Source organism: Vanrija albida (genome assembly GCF_041260175.1).
Source record: "Vanrija albida strain AlHP1 chromosome Unknown contig_4, whole genome shotgun sequence".
Taxonomy (NCBI): domain Eukaryota; kingdom Fungi; phylum Basidiomycota; class Tremellomycetes; order Trichosporonales; family Trichosporonaceae; genus Vanrija; species Vanrija albida.
Window position 1 is genome coordinate 2,385,729 of NW_027191423.1, and position 17,676 is coordinate 2,403,404.

The following is a 17,676-nucleotide window of genomic DNA, read 5'->3' on the forward strand; positions in this document are numbered from 1 at the left end:
GTGGTGGGTTGAGAGAAAGAGAAAGGAAAGTTGTTGACGCGAGTAATCTATAGTCCTCCTCCAGGCGGTCCGTGCGCGAGAGCGGGATTACAAAACGCCGGAAATGGCACGGCCTGTGGGCGGGTCCTAATCAAATGCCCTAATCTGCCCTAATGTTCGTGCGAGCCATTAGGAACAACGCAATGCATTACATTCCTTCACCGCTTGCGGCAGCCCTATGTATCACTCCGCATGCGGCACCCTACACTATAAAGTTACGACTTGGGGGCAGTAGCGGAAGCAGCGGCAGCCTTCTCAGACTCGGCAGGAGCGGCAGCCGCGGCGGGGGCGGCAGCGGCAGCGGGCGCACCAGCCTCAGCCGCCTTGGCGTCAGCGGCAGCGGGGGGCGGAGGCGAGGTCGTGCGGCTCGCGCCCTTCTTCTGGTTCTAAGCACGTCGTCAGCGTCGCGTCACGGCTGCTGGGCGCTCCGTGCTCTACTCACGGCAATGCGCTTGGCCTCCTCGTGGACGTCGAGGACCTGCTTCGAGGTGTCGGTGTAGAACTGGGCGACGCTGTGGGGTGTCAGTGGGTGTATCAGAGCCGCAGTGGCGGTGGTGGTGGCGGCGGCGGCCAGGGCCTCGACCGGTTACACCGGCCTCCTACAGCCACACAACGCAAGAGACGCACCGCTGGCCAACAGGGGTGTGAAGAGCCTTCGAGTAGTAGTCGTGGAACGTGGTGCTGACGCCGCGCTGCTGGTCGGCCTCGCGGGCCTTGGAGTAGAGCTGGCTCGCCTGGGCGTGGACGTTGCCCGAGACGGTCTGGTTCTCACCAACAAGACGCTCGCCGGCGCGCTTGTCAATGTGGTTGATGAACGAGAGGAAGCGCGACGAGATGCCCTGCTTGGCTGGGCGGTCAGGGACAGGCTCGGTACCTCCGCAACTCACTGTCGACCTCGATGGCCTTCTGGATGATCTGGTCGCCGAGGATGTAGCCGTGGGCGAGGTACTCGGCAGCAATGGCAGCCTGCAGGTGTCAGAACCGGTACGCCGTCGCGTCACATCGCCTTATCGCTCTGTCTGACCAGCGATGACGTACCCTGGGCTTGTCCTCCTGGTCGAACGTGGGAGTAGCACTGGTGGGCGACTGTCCGCCGGTGGGGAGGACCTTGGGAGTGTCGGCCTCGGGGGTCGTCGAGGTGACCTCGAGGTGGGCGCCGTCGAGCTGGACAGGTTAGTACGGCCGTTGACATAACGCGCGCGCCATCGCACTCACGGTGCCGCCGTTGAGCATCCTGCACTGCGTCAGTCGTGTCCCGTTGACCACACCCCTCTCACTCACAAGGCAGTCTTCTGCGCCGAGAGCTTCTCGAACGTAATGTCGGCCTCGGTGCCCGACTTCTTGACCGACGTGAGCTTGCCGCAGAACCTGGCTGTCAACAATCGCGCCGGGGTCCGCACTCACGAGAAGAAGTCGGCGAGCTTGGTCTCGTCGGTGGTGGCCGCGAGGCCCGAGACGTGGATGGTGTAGCCGGTAGACATTGTGGTGGATGTGGTGGTTTAGAGTGGATGGGGACGAGGTGAAGAAAGCTGTGAGGGGTGAAGTAGGCTCGAACCCGCACGCGCAGATCCACACTGTGCGAGTGGCGGCGGAACTTGGCACAACCGGCCAGCCAGCCTGGCGGCGCAGCGCCCAGTGCCCAATTGCACCCGTGACGTAGTTGCAACCCACCCAGGCAGGGGTCGAATAACAGTCGCGCGCACAACGCACGACGACGGCGACGCGGCGACGCGTTGGCGGACATGACATGACGACAGACGGCTCTCCGCAGTTGCGCAGGAGCATCGGCGCCGAGCCACGCACGACACGCCCAGCAGACACAGCAATGACATGTCGGCATGGTGCGACTCCATCAAACACCAGCGTGTGCGTCTCGTGGGCGCGTGGGCCCGAGACTTGGGCGCCTGAGCAGAGGAGCCCGCGGCGAGCCACGCGATCTGACGTGTGAGAATCGTGCCCAGCAAAGCATCGTGAGACTCGTGTGCGCATCTTTGACATCATCACCTTTGGGTGAGATCGTTGAGATCGTGGAGAAGGGCACAGCCACGCTTTGCTTCAATTTGATAGACGCACTGGCTAGGGCCACATGGGTGGTGGGCACCAAGTACGAAGTGGGCCGTGGGCCTGCTGGCCCGCCGAGATAAATGGGGCCACGCCACATCAAGTGCATTTTCCACCGTGTATGGCTAGGCTCGCGCTGGCAAACTCACTGCGCGCGCGCCTCGCCTCGCCTCGCCTCGCCCACCGCGACAGGACAGGACAGGGCCGACGGCGCGGGGCCAGTCACGCACGCAGACAAGCTTCACAGGCGTCGCAGGCGCTGCGTCGCCGGTTGCCTCGAGAAACATCCTATGTCGTCGAGACGAGCGGCACCCTTGCCTATTCGAGAAATAACGACGTTGACGGTCGCGGGACGCGTTGTGAACCTTTGTGAACTGGCGGGGAGGAGGGAATGTGGCAGCGACGCAGATCCGCCGGCAGTTGCGTGGGACACGCGAGCATGCCGAGAGGGCCGATGCATGCTGGCTTGGCTTGGCGTGTCGCTTGTGCATGTCAACACCGACGCGACGCGCACCTCGCATGCATGCGCGGCCGTTGCCCGCATCGATACAGGTATCTCGATTCATTTCCCCCACTTTGCCCGGTGAGCCGGGTGTGTTTGCCGGAGGAAGGTTGGGCGCCGCTTACCCCGCAAATAGAAATCTGGCCAAGGTAGCCGGCACAATCTAAATCGAGAGGGAGAGATGCTAGCGACAAGCGATAGCAACAAAACGGCGAACTTGACACTACTACTGACACCAAGAGCAAGACATACCCCCGCACGCACGCACGCATCCATGACGCCGAGGTCCCCACCGCACTCGACGCCCAGGTCGCGCGAGCAGCAGTCCGGATCGTCGCCAGAAGACCGCGGGCCAGGAGGCGGCGACGACGGCCGGCCGGATAAGAAGCGGCGGCTGGAATCGAACCGCACGTCGCAAGCATGCAGTGGGTCTTGCTGTGCTGTCCCCGCTCACGCACAGCACGGTGCCGCAGCCTCAAGATGCGCTGCATCGGCGCGCTCGACCCGCCGTGCAGACGGTGCCGGCGGACGGGCGCGACGTGCGAGTTTGTCGCGCGCCGCAACGCCGCGGTGCCCCTCTCGCCCGGCCCGTACCCGTCGCACACGTGCACCGAGCTGTGGCGCAACGACGTGACGGAGCGGCTCAAGACGCTCGAGGCGACCAACGCACGGCTCGAGGGCCTGCTCGCGAGGATGGACGCGTTCGACCGCGGCGGGGAAGGCCGACCCGGTCCGTCCAGGACAGCGCACATCCCCACGCCGCAGAGCGACCCACCCGGAGCGCTCGGCCTCAGCGTGCCGGCTAGCAGCGCCGTCCCGCCCGAGTTCCGGGGCGTGTGGGACGCGCTCGACAGGCTCAAGCACGAGCTCCCGGCGTCGCTGGCCGCGAGCGATGCCTGGGCTCTGCCGGCCGTGTGCCAGCTGTACGACTCGTGAGTGGGAGGCCGAGCCGCGCTGACGCCAGGTTCCGCAAGCACATGCCCGGGCTGCACTTCCTCAGCCAGAGCCAAGTGTCGTTTGCCGCGCCGTCGCCGCTGCTGTCCGCGGCCATCCTGTATGTCGCGGCAGCCCACTTCCCGTCTGCGGATCTCGCGCACCACCAGCCGGTCTACTTTGAGGCGTTTACTCGCGCGGTCGGGACGCTGTCGATTCCGGGCTCGGCGATCGTCGGCACGCTCAAGGACGAGGGAAGCGGCCCGGTCAGCGGCAAGTTTGACGACGTGCTCGGCATCATCCTCTGCGGGCTGCTCGCCATCGGATGGGTCGATACCGTCGGGCTGTGGGTCAACACGGCGTACCGACTGCTCCTGGACGGCATGGCCGAGGAGCGTGGGCGGCGCCAGGCCGAGTGGCGCGGGCTGTGGGAGGGGCTGAGGGTGAGTGACGAGCTGTGCCGGCGCTGACCCGCCCCAGACGATCGAACTCGAGCACTCGTCACTGCACCTCAAGTGCCCGTCGCTGCCGTTCGCGCCGCCCGACCCGCCGTTCCTGCCCCAGTCGACGCCGGCGGTGCCCACCAGCGCTGCAAGTAGCATTGGCGAGCTCCTGGCCATCATGCAGCACCGCATGCCGCACTTTGTCGGCCGCGGCATCCCGACAGTCTGGGAGACGGTCTCGTCGCCCATACCGACCGCTGCGCCGTCCATCACAGCCGACCCGGACGACATGGCGGCGATTCGCGCGTGGGCAGCAGAGATTGACAGCTGGTACTCGCGGGTCGCGGCCACTAGTGGGTTGTCTGCCCCGGCGCAAGCTAACCCCACAGCGACAAACTCGAGCATGTACGTGCGCAGCATCACGCTGCTCAACTACCACCTGCACAAGCTGCTCGTCCTCTCTGTCTTCTTCCCCTTACGCGGGCTCAACTCGACGGCCGCGTCGGACCGCGAGGAGCTGCTCGACTCTGCACGCGTCGTGCTCAAGATTGAGGCAACCGGCTTCGAGGTGTGGAGCAGCTGGGACCTGACGATTATCACGCACGCGTCGTTGATCCTGTTGCACGCGTGGTCGTCGGGATCGGCGACGGACGACGGTGAGTACGGAGCGCGGATGCCAGCTTACGCCAGATCTCAACCTCATCCAGAACCACCTGCAGTGCCTGTCGGGCACGCAGCAGTCGGCTCCGAGCTTGCGCCACACGCTGGCCACGCGGCTGGAGACGGCGCTGCAGGAGGTGCGCACGCCGACGCGGCGCAACCTCGCGACGCTGCCCACCGTGTCGCCGTCGGCGAGCTTCAGCGGGCCGTCGGGTGCGCCGGCGAGCGAGCCCACCGCGCTCGACACGGCCAACACGCTGTCTCTGCTCTCGCAGACGGCGCTCGCGGGCAGCGCGTTCTCGCCGCGCGGGGGCTTCCTGTTCATGGACCAGGCGCCGACGCTCGGCATCCTGCAGGACCTGCCGATCTTTGACGACATGGCCGAGACGGCGGCGCTGGCCGAGTGGCCGCCGTACCTGCTCAACCTGTTCGGCGACGGCGCGGAGGGTGAGGGGAATGTGTAGCGGCGTGGTCGTAGCCGCGAGGGCCATTGGCTGGACCTAGAGCAGAACACGACGACATGTATCTGTTTGGGAATGGCGCGAGAGGAATGAATCGTATCGCGTGAGGGCTATGGGAAATCGAGCGGTGTCCAATTAAGGTCGCGTGGGTGGGAAATTGAAGGTTGTTTGAAAACAGTCAGTCGCCTGTCGTGTGTGGGGACCCCGCGGCGTGCGGTGACGGCCGCCACTTGGCGCGGGCAAGAGTGGCTCTTGCCGGGGACAGTGCCGGGCAGACGGCCGGCCAAACGGCCGGACTGGTATCAGAGTGGACGGCGCGGCGCGGTACGAGCTGCATCGGTGGTGGGAGAGCATGGGTGAGCGGTTTGCAGTCGGTGTCTGTGTTCAGGTTTGCTCAAAAGGTGGTGCAGGCCGCGTCCGAGTCGAGTTGTTGCAAGCGAGCGTCCTCACCCACCACCTCGCCACGCCTCTTGCTCCGTCGTCCTCGCACGCGTCACAGCAACAACACCATGCCCGCAATGCGCCTCGACAGGCTCTACCTCTGCGTCGATGTACGCCCCGCCCCGATATCGCTGACGCCCAGGCAGGGGGCACAAAGGTCGCCGCGGCCATCGCCGACGCCGAGGGCGCGCTCGTCGCCGAGGGGCGCGCCGGGCCAGCCAACATGGCCGAGCTGGGCGTCGGCGCCGCCGTGGGCGAGTAAGTTCCCCCACTGACCTAGCTGACATTAGGATCCTTGCGGCGGTATCGCGCGCTGTCGCGACGCTGCCCCACCCGCCCCCCGCCGGCCCAGCGGGCCTCCGCTGCCCCGTCGCGTTCGAGGCCGCGTGGATCGGCGTAAGGCCCCCCTTTGGCCCCGCTGACCCCAGTGCTCGGGCTGCGACTCCCCGACCGACGTGGCGGCGCTGCACGCGGCCCTGGCGCCGGCCTTCGCCGCGCCGATAAACGTGATGAACGACGCGCTCCTCCTCTCCCTGGTTATGAAGGCTAGGGCGACGCCGTGGGCCGTGGCCGCCGTCAGCGGGACCGGCAGCGTCGCGCTCGGCGTCGGCGCTGACGGGGTGTGGGGGAAGCGCGGCGGCTTTGGGTTCCTCTTCGGGGACCCGGGGTCGGGGTACCATCTTGGCCTGGTCGCCATCCGGCGCGTGTGTGCGGCGTATGACGCGGGGGTCGAGGTGCCCGGGATCGCGGGCACCGTCCGCGAGTGGTTCGGCGCGGATTCGACCGACGATGTGCCGGCGCGATGTGTACGTCGGCTCCCAGGCGTGTCGGACGCTGACGCCGACGGCAGCACGAGCTCGAGGAGCAGCTCGACCCCGTCGCCGCGAGCAACGCGCGCAAGCTGCGCATCGCGGCCCTCGCGCCGGCCGTGCTCGCCGCCGCGGGGAGCGACCCGCTCGCCGCCGCCGCGCTGGCCGAGTGCGCGCGCGGCCTCGCGGCTGACATCGCGGCCCTCGCGCGGCAGGCCAAGGCTGAGCGCCGTGGCGCGGGCGGGCTGGCGCTCACCGGCGGGCTGGGGACGCAGCCCGCGTTCGTGGCCGCGCTGGTGGGCGCGCTCGCTGCGCTGGGGGTGCAGTTTGAGTGGGTCGAGACGGTCGATAGTCCGGCACGGCGGGGCGCGGCGGCGCTGGCGGCCCTGCGGGAGTGAGCTGAGGGGACATGGTCCGAGCTGCCGCCCCCACACGCTCGAGTCGGAATCGAGTCGCTGGCTTATCGCGACGCCCCGGTGCGAGCGAATGCTTGCGCTGCTGCAGCGCGGGCGTCGGCGTGCCTCCTTTCTTATCATCATAGTCGCATAGTCGCATAGTCGCATGCCACCAGGCCGCCACTGCCTCGATGCATGCTGCACGCTGTTGTTGACCCAGGACCGCTGGCCCGAAGATTGCCGGCTGTCGCCGAGTGACGCCGTGTCAAACGGCCTGGCGGCCACTGGCCCACCCAGCAGTGCCTGCCACTCCCTGCCTCCCGCTTATCTGCCTCTTGGCCCGGAGCCCCAGCCCGTCGTCTATTGGAAAAACAAGCAAGTTGGCCATGGCCCTCATGGCCAACACGGAGCGGGTATCGCGGCGCGCAGCGGTGTTCTAAAGGCTGGCGAGGATGCTGCTCTTCGCTTCTCTCTTCCCAGCTAACCACCACTCACAATGCTGCGCTCCGCCCCCCGCCGCGCCGCGCGCGCAGTGAGTGCGCGCCCCGCTGCCCAGCTCACACTAGCTCGCCCCGCGCCTCTCGCTCGCATCCCGGCCCCTCCCCCTCCCCCGGCGACCAGCACCGCTGGCCCGCGCCAACTCGACCGCCGTCGCCCCCGCCACGCCGAGCATGGGCAGCATCCCCGTGTCCGAGCTGCCGCCGTCCCAGCGTCCGGGGGCAGAGGACAAGCCGCGCGCCGAGCACGCCGTCATCTCGACGTTTGACCTCTTCTCCATTGGCATTGGGCCGAGCTCGAGCCACACGGTCGGGCCGATGCGGTGAGTGCGCGAGGGGGCGGGGCGGGGGCTGGTTGTGGGAGGGATGGGATGCGGTGTGGGAGCGGTGGGAAGCCGCTCGCGAGTCGCAGGCTGCGCTCGCACCGAGCAGAAGGGGGCGTGGGCCGGCGGGCGAGCAGCGCGGGTGCGGGGCCGAGTTGTCTCCGCGCAGCGCGGGGGGGCAGCTTGGGGTGCGGCATCGGCATCGCCGCTGCAACCCCGTGGCGGCCTGCCATGGGATGCGGTGTGCGCGGCGGGATGCAGTGGCAGAAGCGCTCGGCGACACCCCACTAACCCACCCCAGCGCCGCAAAGATCTTCACCTACTCCATCCCAAAGGCCATGCACAAACACGTCCACAGCCTCAAGGTGTCGCTGCACGGCTCGCTCGCCGCGACCGGCATGGGGCACATGACGCCGCACGCCGTGCTCCTCGGCCTGATGGGCGAGGACCCCGAGCACGTCGAGGTCGGCCGGCTCGGGCGCGTGCTCGACGAGGTGCGCGCCGTCGGCGAGGTGGATTTGGGCCTCGACCACGGCGCGCACAAGCGTGTCAAGTTTGACCTGGATAGGGACATGGTGCGTGGGCTGCTGGGTGCGCCTCGCTGACCGCCCCAGACATGGCACCTCAACCCCCTCCCGGCCCACCCCAACGGCGTCGTCTTCACCGTGTTCGACAAGAACGGCGACATGCTCGCGACCAACGAGTACTTCTCCGTCGGCGGCGGCTTCGTCGTCAACAAGGAGACGCAGACGGCCAACCAGAACCTGTACTACCGCGAGACGCACGCCGAGGACGCGACGCCCGCGCGCCGCGACCAGGGCCAGGGGCTGACCCCTGCCGACGGCCTGCTCCCCGCCATCACGGATGGCCGGGGCGACGGCAACGCGGCCGAGCTCGAGGGCGCGGCCGAGCAGCCCAAGCGGCTGCCGTACATCTTCGCGACGGCCGAGGAGCTGTTGGCGATCTGCGAGCGGGAGAACCTCACGATCGCCCAGGTCGTGTGGGAGAACGAGCGCGCCTTCCGCTCCGAGGCCGACATCGAGACGGGGCTCATGGCGCGTGAGTCACCCCTGCCGGCCGAGCTAACCCGGCGCCAGTGTGGGAGACGATGGACGCGTGTATCCGCAACGGCGTGACCTCGAGCGACAAGCACCTCCCCGGCGGGCTGAATGTGCGCCGGCGCGCGCCGGGCCTCTACAAGCGCCTGCAGCAGGGCTTCTACCCCAGCGTCGGGGTGCCGCGCAACCCCGCCCTCGGGCCCGGCACCGATGTCGAGGCCGCGCCCAAGCACGGCAAGCGCACCGGCCGGCCGGGGCACTACCTCGAGCTCGTGCCCAAGCACACGCGGCCGGTCTTCCCGGGCATCGAGTATCTGTCGTGTATGGCGATCGCGGTCAACGAGGTGAATGCGAGCGGCGGGCGGGTGGTCACGGCGCCGACCAACGGCGCGGCCGGCGTCATCCCCGCGACGCTCAAGTACGTCACCGAGTTTATCTCGCAGAACGCGCACCGGGAGTGAGTAAGCGAGCGCAGCGAGCGCCGGCGCCGGGCGTGGCTCACAACCCCAGCATCATGACGTTCCTCCTCACGGCATCCGCCGTCGGCATGCTCTTCAAGCGCGGCGCGACAATCTCGGCCGCCGAGGGCGGGTGCATGGCCGAAGTCGGCGTCGCGTGCAGCATGGCCGCTGCGGGCCTCACGGCCATCCTCGGCGCCGAGCCCAGCGTCATCCTCCAGGCCGCCGAGATCGGCATCGAGTGAGCCAGACCCAGAGGCACCGCTGACGGAAGGCACAACCTCGGCCTCACGTGCGACCCGCTCGGCGGCCTCGTCCAGGTGCCGTGCATCGAGCGCAACAGCCTCGGCGCAGTCAAGGCCGTGACGGCCGCACAGCTCGCAATGGCCGGCTCGGGAGAGCACACCGTGTCCCTCGACGACGCGATCGAAGCCTGTCGCACAACAGCAATGGACATGCACTCGCACTACAAGGAGACAAGTCTCGGCGGCCTCGCGGCGAGTGTCAAGATTCCGTTGTGTAAGCGGCCTGTAGCGACGTCGCTGACCCCCCAGCATCACCCGCATGTTAATGCATGTTTCTACAGTGAGAGGAATGGGTACAGGGGGCCATACGCATGTACAATTATCACATGGACCATGAGGGTAGCAGCAGCACAGCATGCTGCGTGTGGATACGGTGGGTGCGAGGCATGACAGCCCGCAGTCTAGTAGAAGCCATTCGTGGTCTGGTCGAGCGGTGTCTCGGGATACTCGTCCATCCAGTCGCTGGCACGAGCACGAGGCACGCCAACCAGGTTGGCCGTGTTCGTGTTCACGGGAGCCGGAACAGGAGGGGCATGGGTCCGAGCAGGCCCCGTTCCGTTCCAACTAGTGTCGCTGGAGTGAGTCGACTGAGCCGGGCGAGGTTCCGATGCGGCGACGACGCGAGTCGAAGATCCGCCGTCCGGCTGACGAAAATACGGCTGCTGCGCCGGGCTTTCGTCTTCGTCATTGTCCTCCTCGTCAGAGGATAACGTGAGGTCGATGACAGAGGGGCGTGGTCGCGATCCGCCGGGAGCTGCCGAGGCAGGTCGCGAGGCACCAGGCTGCGACGTGGACGACTGCCGCGACGCAGAGGGAGCAACTGATGGCTGAGGCGTGTACAGAGAGCCGTTGGCCTGGCCATTCGGCTGGCTTCGCCCATTCGTAAGAGGCACGTCGTCGTCATCATCAGAGTCTGATAAGATCTCGATGGCTCGCCGCTTGCCCTTGTCTGGCGGTGATGGGACCTCTGACAAGGAACGTTTGATCGGGACCGAGACACCAAAGTCTGGCGACAGGGCCGCGGAGGATCCACCATTGGTCTCGGAGGGTTTGGGAGTCGAGGCGTTCTTGGCCAGCCAAGCGGGAGTGCCATACGTGTTGTCTTGAGTGTGCCAGTCGCCGGTCGATTCGAGGACGACCTCGTCGTACGAGTCGGGCACTGCCTGGAGTATGCTTAAGAAGTAGCTGGATTGTTAGCGTTGGTTGGCGGCGACACACGAACCCATCACAAATGATGTCCTCAAACTTGAGCTCCTTGCTGCAGTGTGGGCAGAGCCACTGAGGATGGGTTTTGTTGGCCTCTAGCCACCACCTGGCGTCGAAGCACTGCAAGTGGCGGCACTGTGAGGAGCGCACTGGTTTCGTGATGCGCATTCCGGATAGCTGAGATTGGTCAGAGGCATCGAGCTGGGCACACGTACAGGATCCTTCAGCGACAATGCAGAGGTTCCAACCTCGATGTCGTCGTCCTCGGCTGCTCGTCTTCTCACTGCGAGCGTTCAGCTGCGCTCTTTCATAACCACCCCACTCACACTTTTCCAGCTCCGTGGCCGCATCTGTAGGCACAAGCTGTTCAAGCCTAGCCAAGAGGTCGTCGATGGTCGTGACTTCTGTAAAGACAATCTGGAACCAGAATTTCTATTGTCAGCAACGTCCCAGTGGCACTCCCTACCTTCGACAGCTCCTTCTTCTTGCCAACAGTAGGGCCAGTGTGACCAAAGGTCATGGTGGCCATTCTTCCCGCTATCCTGATGAGACCTTTGGACCCCTTGTCCAGGTCCAGTGGTGGGGCGCTTCCAGCCTTGCCTCTAAGGCCACGCTCCTTGAAGGGCACCATGTGGTCGTCGAGCATCACGTCCGGCACCAGAGGATACTCGATTGGGACGTTGCGGTTCGACACTGGGGTCATGCCGGGGGCCAGAGGCATGTTGGACGGACGGTAGTAGTCGGACGACGCGCAGAACACGCGCACAGAGTACAGTGGTCGTGATCGTGGGTTGGATCTTCTAGTCAGCATCACTCGGCGTGGTGCCGGCTCACTTTGACAGGTTGAGCTTTTCGATCACGTCGGTGGGGAGCGAGAAGTGAATGCGCTTTTCGCGCCGTGTTGACGAGCTCTCTGAACTTGCGATGTCTGGGCGATGAGCTCAGCCCAACGCCTCGCGCCGGTCGACCTACCTGGCAGGCTCTCCGCATATGTCAGTGCCTTGATAGGCCTCCACATGGGGCTCGCTTTCCAGTCTACCAAGGTCGGAGGGGCGCCTGAGACAGTTAGCCACCGCGTTGAGGTGAAAGACATCTACTCACGAGACGAGGTTTGGGCACGGCTGTATAACCCGGAGGCTGATGTGCTCGCCTGCTGCCAGCCCGGAACGGCGCCTCCTGGCGGCGCTACCCCCGCCGCGTTGTGAATGGGCGCTGTTGTTCCATAGCGCTGAGCTGCAGGCGTCGCGTAGGATCTCCAGGGCGGAGCGATGACGCCGCCGAACGTCGGGGGAGGCATCGTAGGGCTGGGTCTTGCGCTGCCAGCAATAGCCTCGCATTCCCTTCGTATTGACACGTAAACGCGCTCATTGTTCTGCCTCCTAATGGTCTGGAACGCAGCCGTCACCCTTCTGGTCAGTATCAGCACCAACATGCAGCGACTCACTTGTCGACCAGGTCCTGTTTCTTCTCCTGACTCCTCAGGTGGAGGTCGATGCCGGCGTACAAACGAATCTTCTCGGCAAACATTCGCAACCTCGGGATCGTTTGCTTGGGAACGAACACTTTGACAAAGTGCTGCGAGGTGGTTAGCGCTGGAAATCATCACCTAGAGGCAAGCACTGTGGCCAACAGCGGCATCACGCACGTCAAAGTCGCTCCAGGTCGTGCTCTGGGATGCCATGATGGCAGAGCGCCCAGGGCGTTGTTGGAGTTGCGACCGATGTCTGGGGTACTGGGCGGGTTCGAAGCCGAGTGTACAGCTCCCAGAGACTACCCCGACGTCGAGGGGTATAGGCGAATGAAGACGAATGAAGATTGCTGATGGCCATAAAGTTGAGCGGACAAGGATTCGATGGACGCGCCGCCGCCGCCGCCGCTGCCATCCATGACCGAGCTCGACGCCTGAAAAATACTTCCGCTCCACCAAAGACTGACGGCGCTCGGTGGAGGTCATCCACAAGCCCCAGCCTTGCGTCTTTGTCCTCGCCCACACAGCACCAGCCAGCAACATGTCAGCCAAGGACTATGACAGCTTGACCGAGGAGGAGCGCAAGGTCCAGGACGCCAAGGACCGCGAGCGCGAGAGGCAGGAGCAGGCAGGTGGGTGGTGTGCAGGAATTTTGCTCGCAAAGCTGACGCTCCAGCCCTCCCCTACTCGTGGTCGCAGGACCTCCAGACAGTCACGGTCAACGTCCCCCTCCCCAAGGGGGTCAAGAGCAAGGACCTCGTCGTCGTCATGGACAGGAGAAAGCTCAAGGTGGGCGTGGGTGTGGGCGCTACTGACGCGCCCAGGTTCAGGTAAAGGGGACCCCCGAGCCGATCATGGAGGGCGAGCTGTTCGAGGACATTGCAAAGGACGACTCGTCGTGGACCATTGGTAGGGGGTGAGGTGTGGGGGGTGCTGACACGGCAGACTCTGGCGTGCTCACGTTTGAGCTGGAAAAGTTCTCGTGAGTAGTGTGCAGTCGCGGCGCTGACATTGCAGCGCGCATATCAACTCGCACCGATGGTGGCCTCACGTCCTCACCAAGGACCCCAAGATCGACACGACCAAGATCCAGCCCGAGAACACCAAGCTCTCGGACCTCGACGGCGAGACCCGTGCCATGGTCGAGAAGATGATGGTGGGTGGTGGCTTTGGCCGCTGCTGACGGCTCTAGCACGACAACAAGCAGAAGCAGCTCGGCAAGCCGACGTCTGACGAGCTCAAGAAGCTCGAGATGATTGAAAAGTTCAAGCAGCAGCACCCAGAGATGGACTTTAGCAATGTGAGGGGGTGTGGGGGTGCAGTGCTGACGCCCAGGCCAAGATTGAGTAGGCGGGAGACGGGCCGCGAGGCTGGTCGTTGCGGTAGTGACGGTGCCACATGTATCCAGTGCACACCAGAGCGCGGCGCGCGGCGCTCTGTCTGTTCGTGACTGCTATGCGTGCTGCAGCGCGATGCGAGCGAGCATCAACTTTGCTGCTTCTCGGATGCTTCGTCGCGGGCCTAGATCTGGGCGATCACGTAACGACCGCATGCTTGGGGCTCCTACACCCCCGTGGTTACCGTCGCACGAGGGCCCCGAGAACGCGTCAGAGCGAGAGTCTGTCTGCAGAGATTGGAGTCGCAGTGCAGGTGTGGATGCGGGCTGGGCTGTGACGACGGAGGTGCAAGTTGGCCGACGGCACGGCCGTTCTTACCCCCCCACTCTTGACCGTCGGGTGTGCAGCCGCTGTGGCGCAGCTAGGCGAGGGGCGGAGTGGGGGGCGGAGTAGTGGGCGGAGGGGAATGTGTCCTGCCAAGAGTGTCGCTGGTAACACGCCACCGCTCGCCATGTGGAGCAGCACGCTGACTGGCGGGTGAGCATGTGCGGCGGGAGAGCGACCGGGGCGGTCGTGAGTCACAGCAGACGGGTGACGTCGTCGCTGTGCTAGTGTGCGTCGCCGGCCAGCACGAGGATCCTTATCGCCTCGTGCAGGCCCGGCAGTGATTGCTTGTGCTCGCCGGGGGAGGTCAGTCACATCGGGTCAGACTATTTGGTTTGTTGCTCGCTGTCGGCGAAACGGGAGGCGCCAAATCGTCAGATCCGGCGGGCGAGGCGAGGGGAGGGGACGGAGGGGGGGCGCCGGTCTGTCGGCTGGCTTGACACTGGGACCGACTGATTTTAGGCCACACCACACTACGGCGCGAGAAGCAAGCACACAGACGTTGGGAGCTTCTGCGTCGGGCGGGCGCGTGTGCAGACACGACGGCACTGCTGTCGCTGATACATGCGCGCTGCCTTATGCATTGACTGTAACAGCCTGCATTGGTGTCAAACCCATTGGCCAGGGCTCATGCCGGCGGCAGTGGGGCCGGGTGCAGCGAGCGAGTGAACGCTCTGCGCGACTGCTTTGATCGTCGGCGCGCGTCGGTCGAACGGGCCGTTGAATGCCTACTGGCGCGCGGCAGTCACCACCACGCACCCACTTGCACCACCCAGCACCCTGCAGCATGCCCCTAACTCCGCGAAACGCCGTGCGGCTATGCGGCCCGTCCTGGGTGTAGGCCGTTTTTACCCGACGGAGCGCGGTTGGGTGAGTGATTTGAGGACGGAGCCTGGCTGGCTGGGCGGGGTTGGCTGGCTGGCTGGCTGGCGTCGCCGCTGCCCAGTGACGCGCGACGGAAAGCCGGCAGCACACTGTCTGCCTGCGGTATAGACCCAGAACCCTGACTTCGCAGGTTTTGCGCACGCTCCGGAAAGGCGACTGCGCTGGCCGGCCGCCTGCCAGTCCCCCCCCCTTACTCCCTCCCCCCCCGTCTCCCCCTCGCGCTGTTCCGCCCCACCCTTTTCATAAGACCACCTCGTTTTTCTCCCCTCTTTCTCTTCTCCAACCCACCACTCTTTCTCTTCTTTCCAACCAGTTGAAAAGAAGGTGAGCTTCTGACCCTCTCGTCCTCGTCACTCGTCTCGTCGGCAACACGCCGTCAGACGCGCATCGTCCAATCTATGGACAGCCGGCAGCGTTTGCTAGCCGGGTCGGGTCTGAAAACACTGCGCCCTCGTTATCTCGGAAAGAGCAGGGCCACGTTGCTTCGAGCAACCGTGGTGCTGAGCCTCCGAGCAAGCAGCCAAGGCTGTCTGTCAATGGCTCGACGCTCTGATGGTCGAGCGCACACTTGATACGTCGTCGTCAAACCAGTGATGCCTCGCACTGCCGAGTTTGACTGCTCGACGTCGGCCCCTCCTATCCGTTCCGAGCACGTCATTGGCCCACACTTTTTTCAACGTTCATCAACTAACACCATCCACAGCAGTCAAAATGTCCGAGGTTAAGAAGCAGAAGGACTTCAAGGCTTTCGCCACCGACTTCCTCATGGGTGGTGTCTCGGCCGCCGTCGCCAAGACGGCCGCTGCCCCCATTGAGCGTGTCAAGCTCCTTGTCCAGAACCAGGACGAGATGTGAGTGGCACTGTGGCAGGGATCGGCACTGTGGCGGATCGGCGCTGCTCTGCCCTCCTCTTCCATCTCGCTCTAGTCACTGACACGCATCTAGGATCAAGCAGGGCCGTCTCTCCAAGCCTTACAAGGGCATCATCGACTGCTTCCAGCGCACCTACGCTGAGGAGGGTCTCGTTTCGCTCTGGCGCGGCAACACTGCCAACGTCATCCGTTACTTCCCTACCCAGGCGCTCAACTTCGCCTTCAAGGACTACTTCAAGTCGCTCTTCGGCTTCCGCAAGCAGGACGGCTACTGGAAGTGGTTCGCTGGTAACATCGCCTCGGGTGGTGCTGCCGGTGCCTCGTCGGTGAGTATCTTTGGCTTCTGGTGTGGTCGACGGAGCTGTGGGGAAGGGGTGACGACGTGCCCTCTTCCTCCTCGAGCTCTCTATCTCCCTCCTCCTCTTTGCCATACCCTCTGGCGGTATCCCACCCGTGCTCCGTCGACACACCACACTCCCCCTTTCCCATGACTCCTCCGTGAACACCAACTAACACCCCGCAGCTCCTCTTCGTCTACTCGCTCGACTACGCCCGTACCCGTCTCGCCAACGACAACAAGTCGGCCACCAAGGGCGGCCAGCGCCAGTTCAACGGCCTGGTCGACGTCTACAAGAAGACCCTTGCCACCGACGGTATTGCCGGCCTTTACCGTGGCTTCGTCCCGTCTGTTGTTGGTATCATTGTCTACCGCGGTCTCTACTTCGGTCTCTACGACTCGATTAAGCCCGTTGTCCTTGTCGGCCCCCTCGAGGGCAACTTCCTCGCCTCGTTCCTCCTCGGCTGGACTGTTACCACCGGTGCCGGTCTCGCTTCGTACCCTCTCGACACCATCCGTCGTCGTATGATGATGACCTCGGGTGCCAAGGTCCACTACAAGTCGATGTTCGACGCCGCCCACCAGATCATCGCCGCTGAGGGTGTCCGCTCGCTCTTCAAGGGTGCCGGTGCCAACATCCTCCGCGGTGTTGCCGGTGCCGGTGTCCTCTCGTACGTTTGGGGTGACGGGTCGGGTGTAGAGGAGGGCGACGCCGAGCTCCTCGACCGCGTGTCGGGGGCGGACGTCGAGCTCCTCGAGCCCGGTGACCCTTCCACGAAGTTTAACGCTGACTCTCCAGGCTTTACGACAAGCTCCAGGAGCTCGTCTTCGGCAAGGTCTACTCGGGTGGTGAGCACATCGGACGGCCGTTTAGAAGGATTGCTGACACGCGGAAGGCTCGGGATAAGCTCCCACACAACCTGTATCGACACGCACCTAGCGTGTGTCGCCCTAAATGCTTCGTACTGGAGCACTTTGATGATGAGTTTGATGCACGTAGTTTTCGTGGTGATTATCGTGATGGTGCACTGCGCTTTGTTAGGAGCATTCGAGGACTTGGTTTGCAGATAACGATGCGGGAACAGGATGCTGCAATGCCACGAGCCCACCTCGCGGTTGGTGGCGGTGCCACACTCCCTATCCAAACCAACCACTTCAAGGATTGGCAGTTTGTTCCTCCCCTGCACAGCAGATCAGTGTGAGTTGTCCATTGGACGCGGGGACAGGTGGCCAGAGCGATCAAGTGACGCGCTCGCTAGTTGCACCACCGGCAGTGGCACGCGCACCTGCATTACACTCGTCCACTTGGATTGCTGTTGTCAATGTCGCCACCGCTCCTTGCGTTGCCGCTCGTGCTTGCCCTGCCACTTGCTCATCTCCACGGAGGCGTATCGCGGCAGCTATCTCGGGCGCGACTCGACTCGCCAACTGGCCGCTGGGGTTTATGTACCGATCACTGGTCTCCCGCCTAGCTCAGGAAGCCGCGTGCCATGGCGGTCGCGTTGGCCACTCGGTACGTTACCCACCCCGCAGCGGCGACGACGGGAGGAGGCTGACGCTTGATCTGTAGGCACGGCGACGACTGCGTCGCCCCCGAACCACTTCAACAGGCATGACGGCCTGTGGACGCGGAGGACCTCGCCGTCGGTGACGGACGGTTCGCTCAAACGACACACTCCGCCGTGTTATCGCGCCATGGACTGACCGCACCGCTGTACCGAACCAGTGTTGGACCCCAGGCCGGCTGCAAATGTCGACGGGGCCGAGCGGCCAACCTCGAAGCACAGTCCTACGGCCAGCGT

General features: G+C 64.7%; 8 protein-coding genes across 8 annotated transcripts; 6 read left to right on the forward strand and 2 right to left on the reverse strand.

Annotated features, from left to right (window-relative positions):
- Positions 1-254: 254 nt before the first annotated feature.
- Positions 255-1,520, reverse strand: Q8F55_005664 (uncharacterized protein; the record flags this gene model as incomplete). The annotated part of the gene is made up of 8 exons (XM_069354152.1): positions 255-425; positions 482-551; positions 667-886; positions 927-1,005; positions 1,078-1,203; positions 1,255-1,273; positions 1,321-1,407; positions 1,444-1,520. 8 exons carry the CDS (start codon positions 1,518-1,520, stop codon positions 255-257), a joined length of 849 nt encoding a protein of 282 aa, XP_069208794.1.
- A 1,562-nt stretch (positions 1,521-3,082) lies between these two features.
- Positions 3,083-3,538, forward strand: Q8F55_005665 (uncharacterized protein; the record flags this gene model as incomplete). The annotated part of the gene is made up of 1 exon (XM_069354153.1): positions 3,083-3,538. The coding sequence occupies one exon, from the start codon at positions 3,083-3,085 to the stop codon at positions 3,536-3,538; it is 456 nt and encodes a 151-aa protein (XP_069208795.1).
- Positions 3,539-3,579: 41 nt separating this feature from the next.
- On the forward strand, positions 3,580-5,102 carry Q8F55_005666 (uncharacterized protein; the record flags this gene model as incomplete). The annotated part of the gene is made up of 4 exons (XM_069354154.1): positions 3,580-3,978; positions 4,016-4,331; positions 4,368-4,634; positions 4,669-5,102. The coding sequence occupies 4 exons, from the start codon at positions 3,580-3,582 to the stop codon at positions 5,100-5,102; spliced, it is 1,416 nt and encodes a 471-aa protein (XP_069208796.1).
- Positions 5,103-5,608: 506 nt separating this feature from the next.
- Positions 5,609-6,747, forward strand: Q8F55_005667 (uncharacterized protein; the record flags this gene model as incomplete). Its single annotated transcript, XM_069354155.1, has 5 exons — positions 5,609-5,650; positions 5,683-5,798; positions 5,831-5,936; positions 5,969-6,346; positions 6,391-6,747. The coding sequence occupies 5 exons, from the start codon at positions 5,609-5,611 to the stop codon at positions 6,745-6,747; spliced, it is 999 nt and encodes a 332-aa protein (XP_069208797.1).
- Positions 6,748-7,240: 493 nt separating this feature from the next.
- Q8F55_005668 (uncharacterized protein) lies at positions 7,241-9,651 on the forward strand (the record flags this gene model as incomplete). Its single annotated transcript, XM_069354156.1, has 8 exons — positions 7,241-7,276; positions 7,311-7,564; positions 7,866-8,139; positions 8,179-8,623; positions 8,662-9,079; positions 9,133-9,321; positions 9,355-9,599; positions 9,635-9,651. 8 exons carry the CDS (start codon positions 7,241-7,243, stop codon positions 9,649-9,651), a joined length of 1,878 nt encoding a protein of 625 aa, XP_069208798.1.
- A 135-nt stretch (positions 9,652-9,786) lies between these two features.
- Positions 9,787-12,272, reverse strand: pli1 (E3 SUMO-protein ligase pli1; the record flags this gene model as incomplete). The annotated part of the gene is made up of 10 exons (XM_069354157.1): positions 9,787-10,570; positions 10,608-10,768; positions 10,807-10,874; positions 10,918-11,023; positions 11,058-11,388; positions 11,426-11,519; positions 11,564-11,647; positions 11,693-11,997; positions 12,036-12,166; positions 12,237-12,272. 10 exons carry the CDS (start codon positions 12,270-12,272, stop codon positions 9,787-9,789), a joined length of 2,100 nt encoding a protein of 699 aa, XP_069208799.1.
- A 328-nt stretch (positions 12,273-12,600) lies between these two features.
- Q8F55_005670 (uncharacterized protein) lies at positions 12,601-13,409 on the forward strand (the record flags this gene model as incomplete). Its single annotated transcript, XM_069354158.1, has 7 exons — positions 12,601-12,691; positions 12,736-12,848; positions 12,884-12,968; positions 13,005-13,041; positions 13,077-13,215; positions 13,252-13,359; positions 13,395-13,409. 7 exons carry the CDS (start codon positions 12,601-12,603, stop codon positions 13,407-13,409), a joined length of 588 nt encoding a protein of 195 aa, XP_069208800.1.
- Positions 13,410-15,376: 1,967 nt separating this feature from the next.
- PET9 (ADP/ATP carrier protein) lies at positions 15,377-16,781 on the forward strand (the record flags this gene model as incomplete). Its single annotated transcript, XM_069354159.1, has 5 exons — positions 15,377-15,516; positions 15,611-15,863; positions 16,061-16,545; positions 16,674-16,723; positions 16,771-16,781. The coding sequence occupies 5 exons, from the start codon at positions 15,377-15,379 to the stop codon at positions 16,779-16,781; spliced, it is 939 nt and encodes a 312-aa protein (XP_069208801.1).
- Between the last annotated feature and the right edge of the window lie 895 nt (positions 16,782-17,676).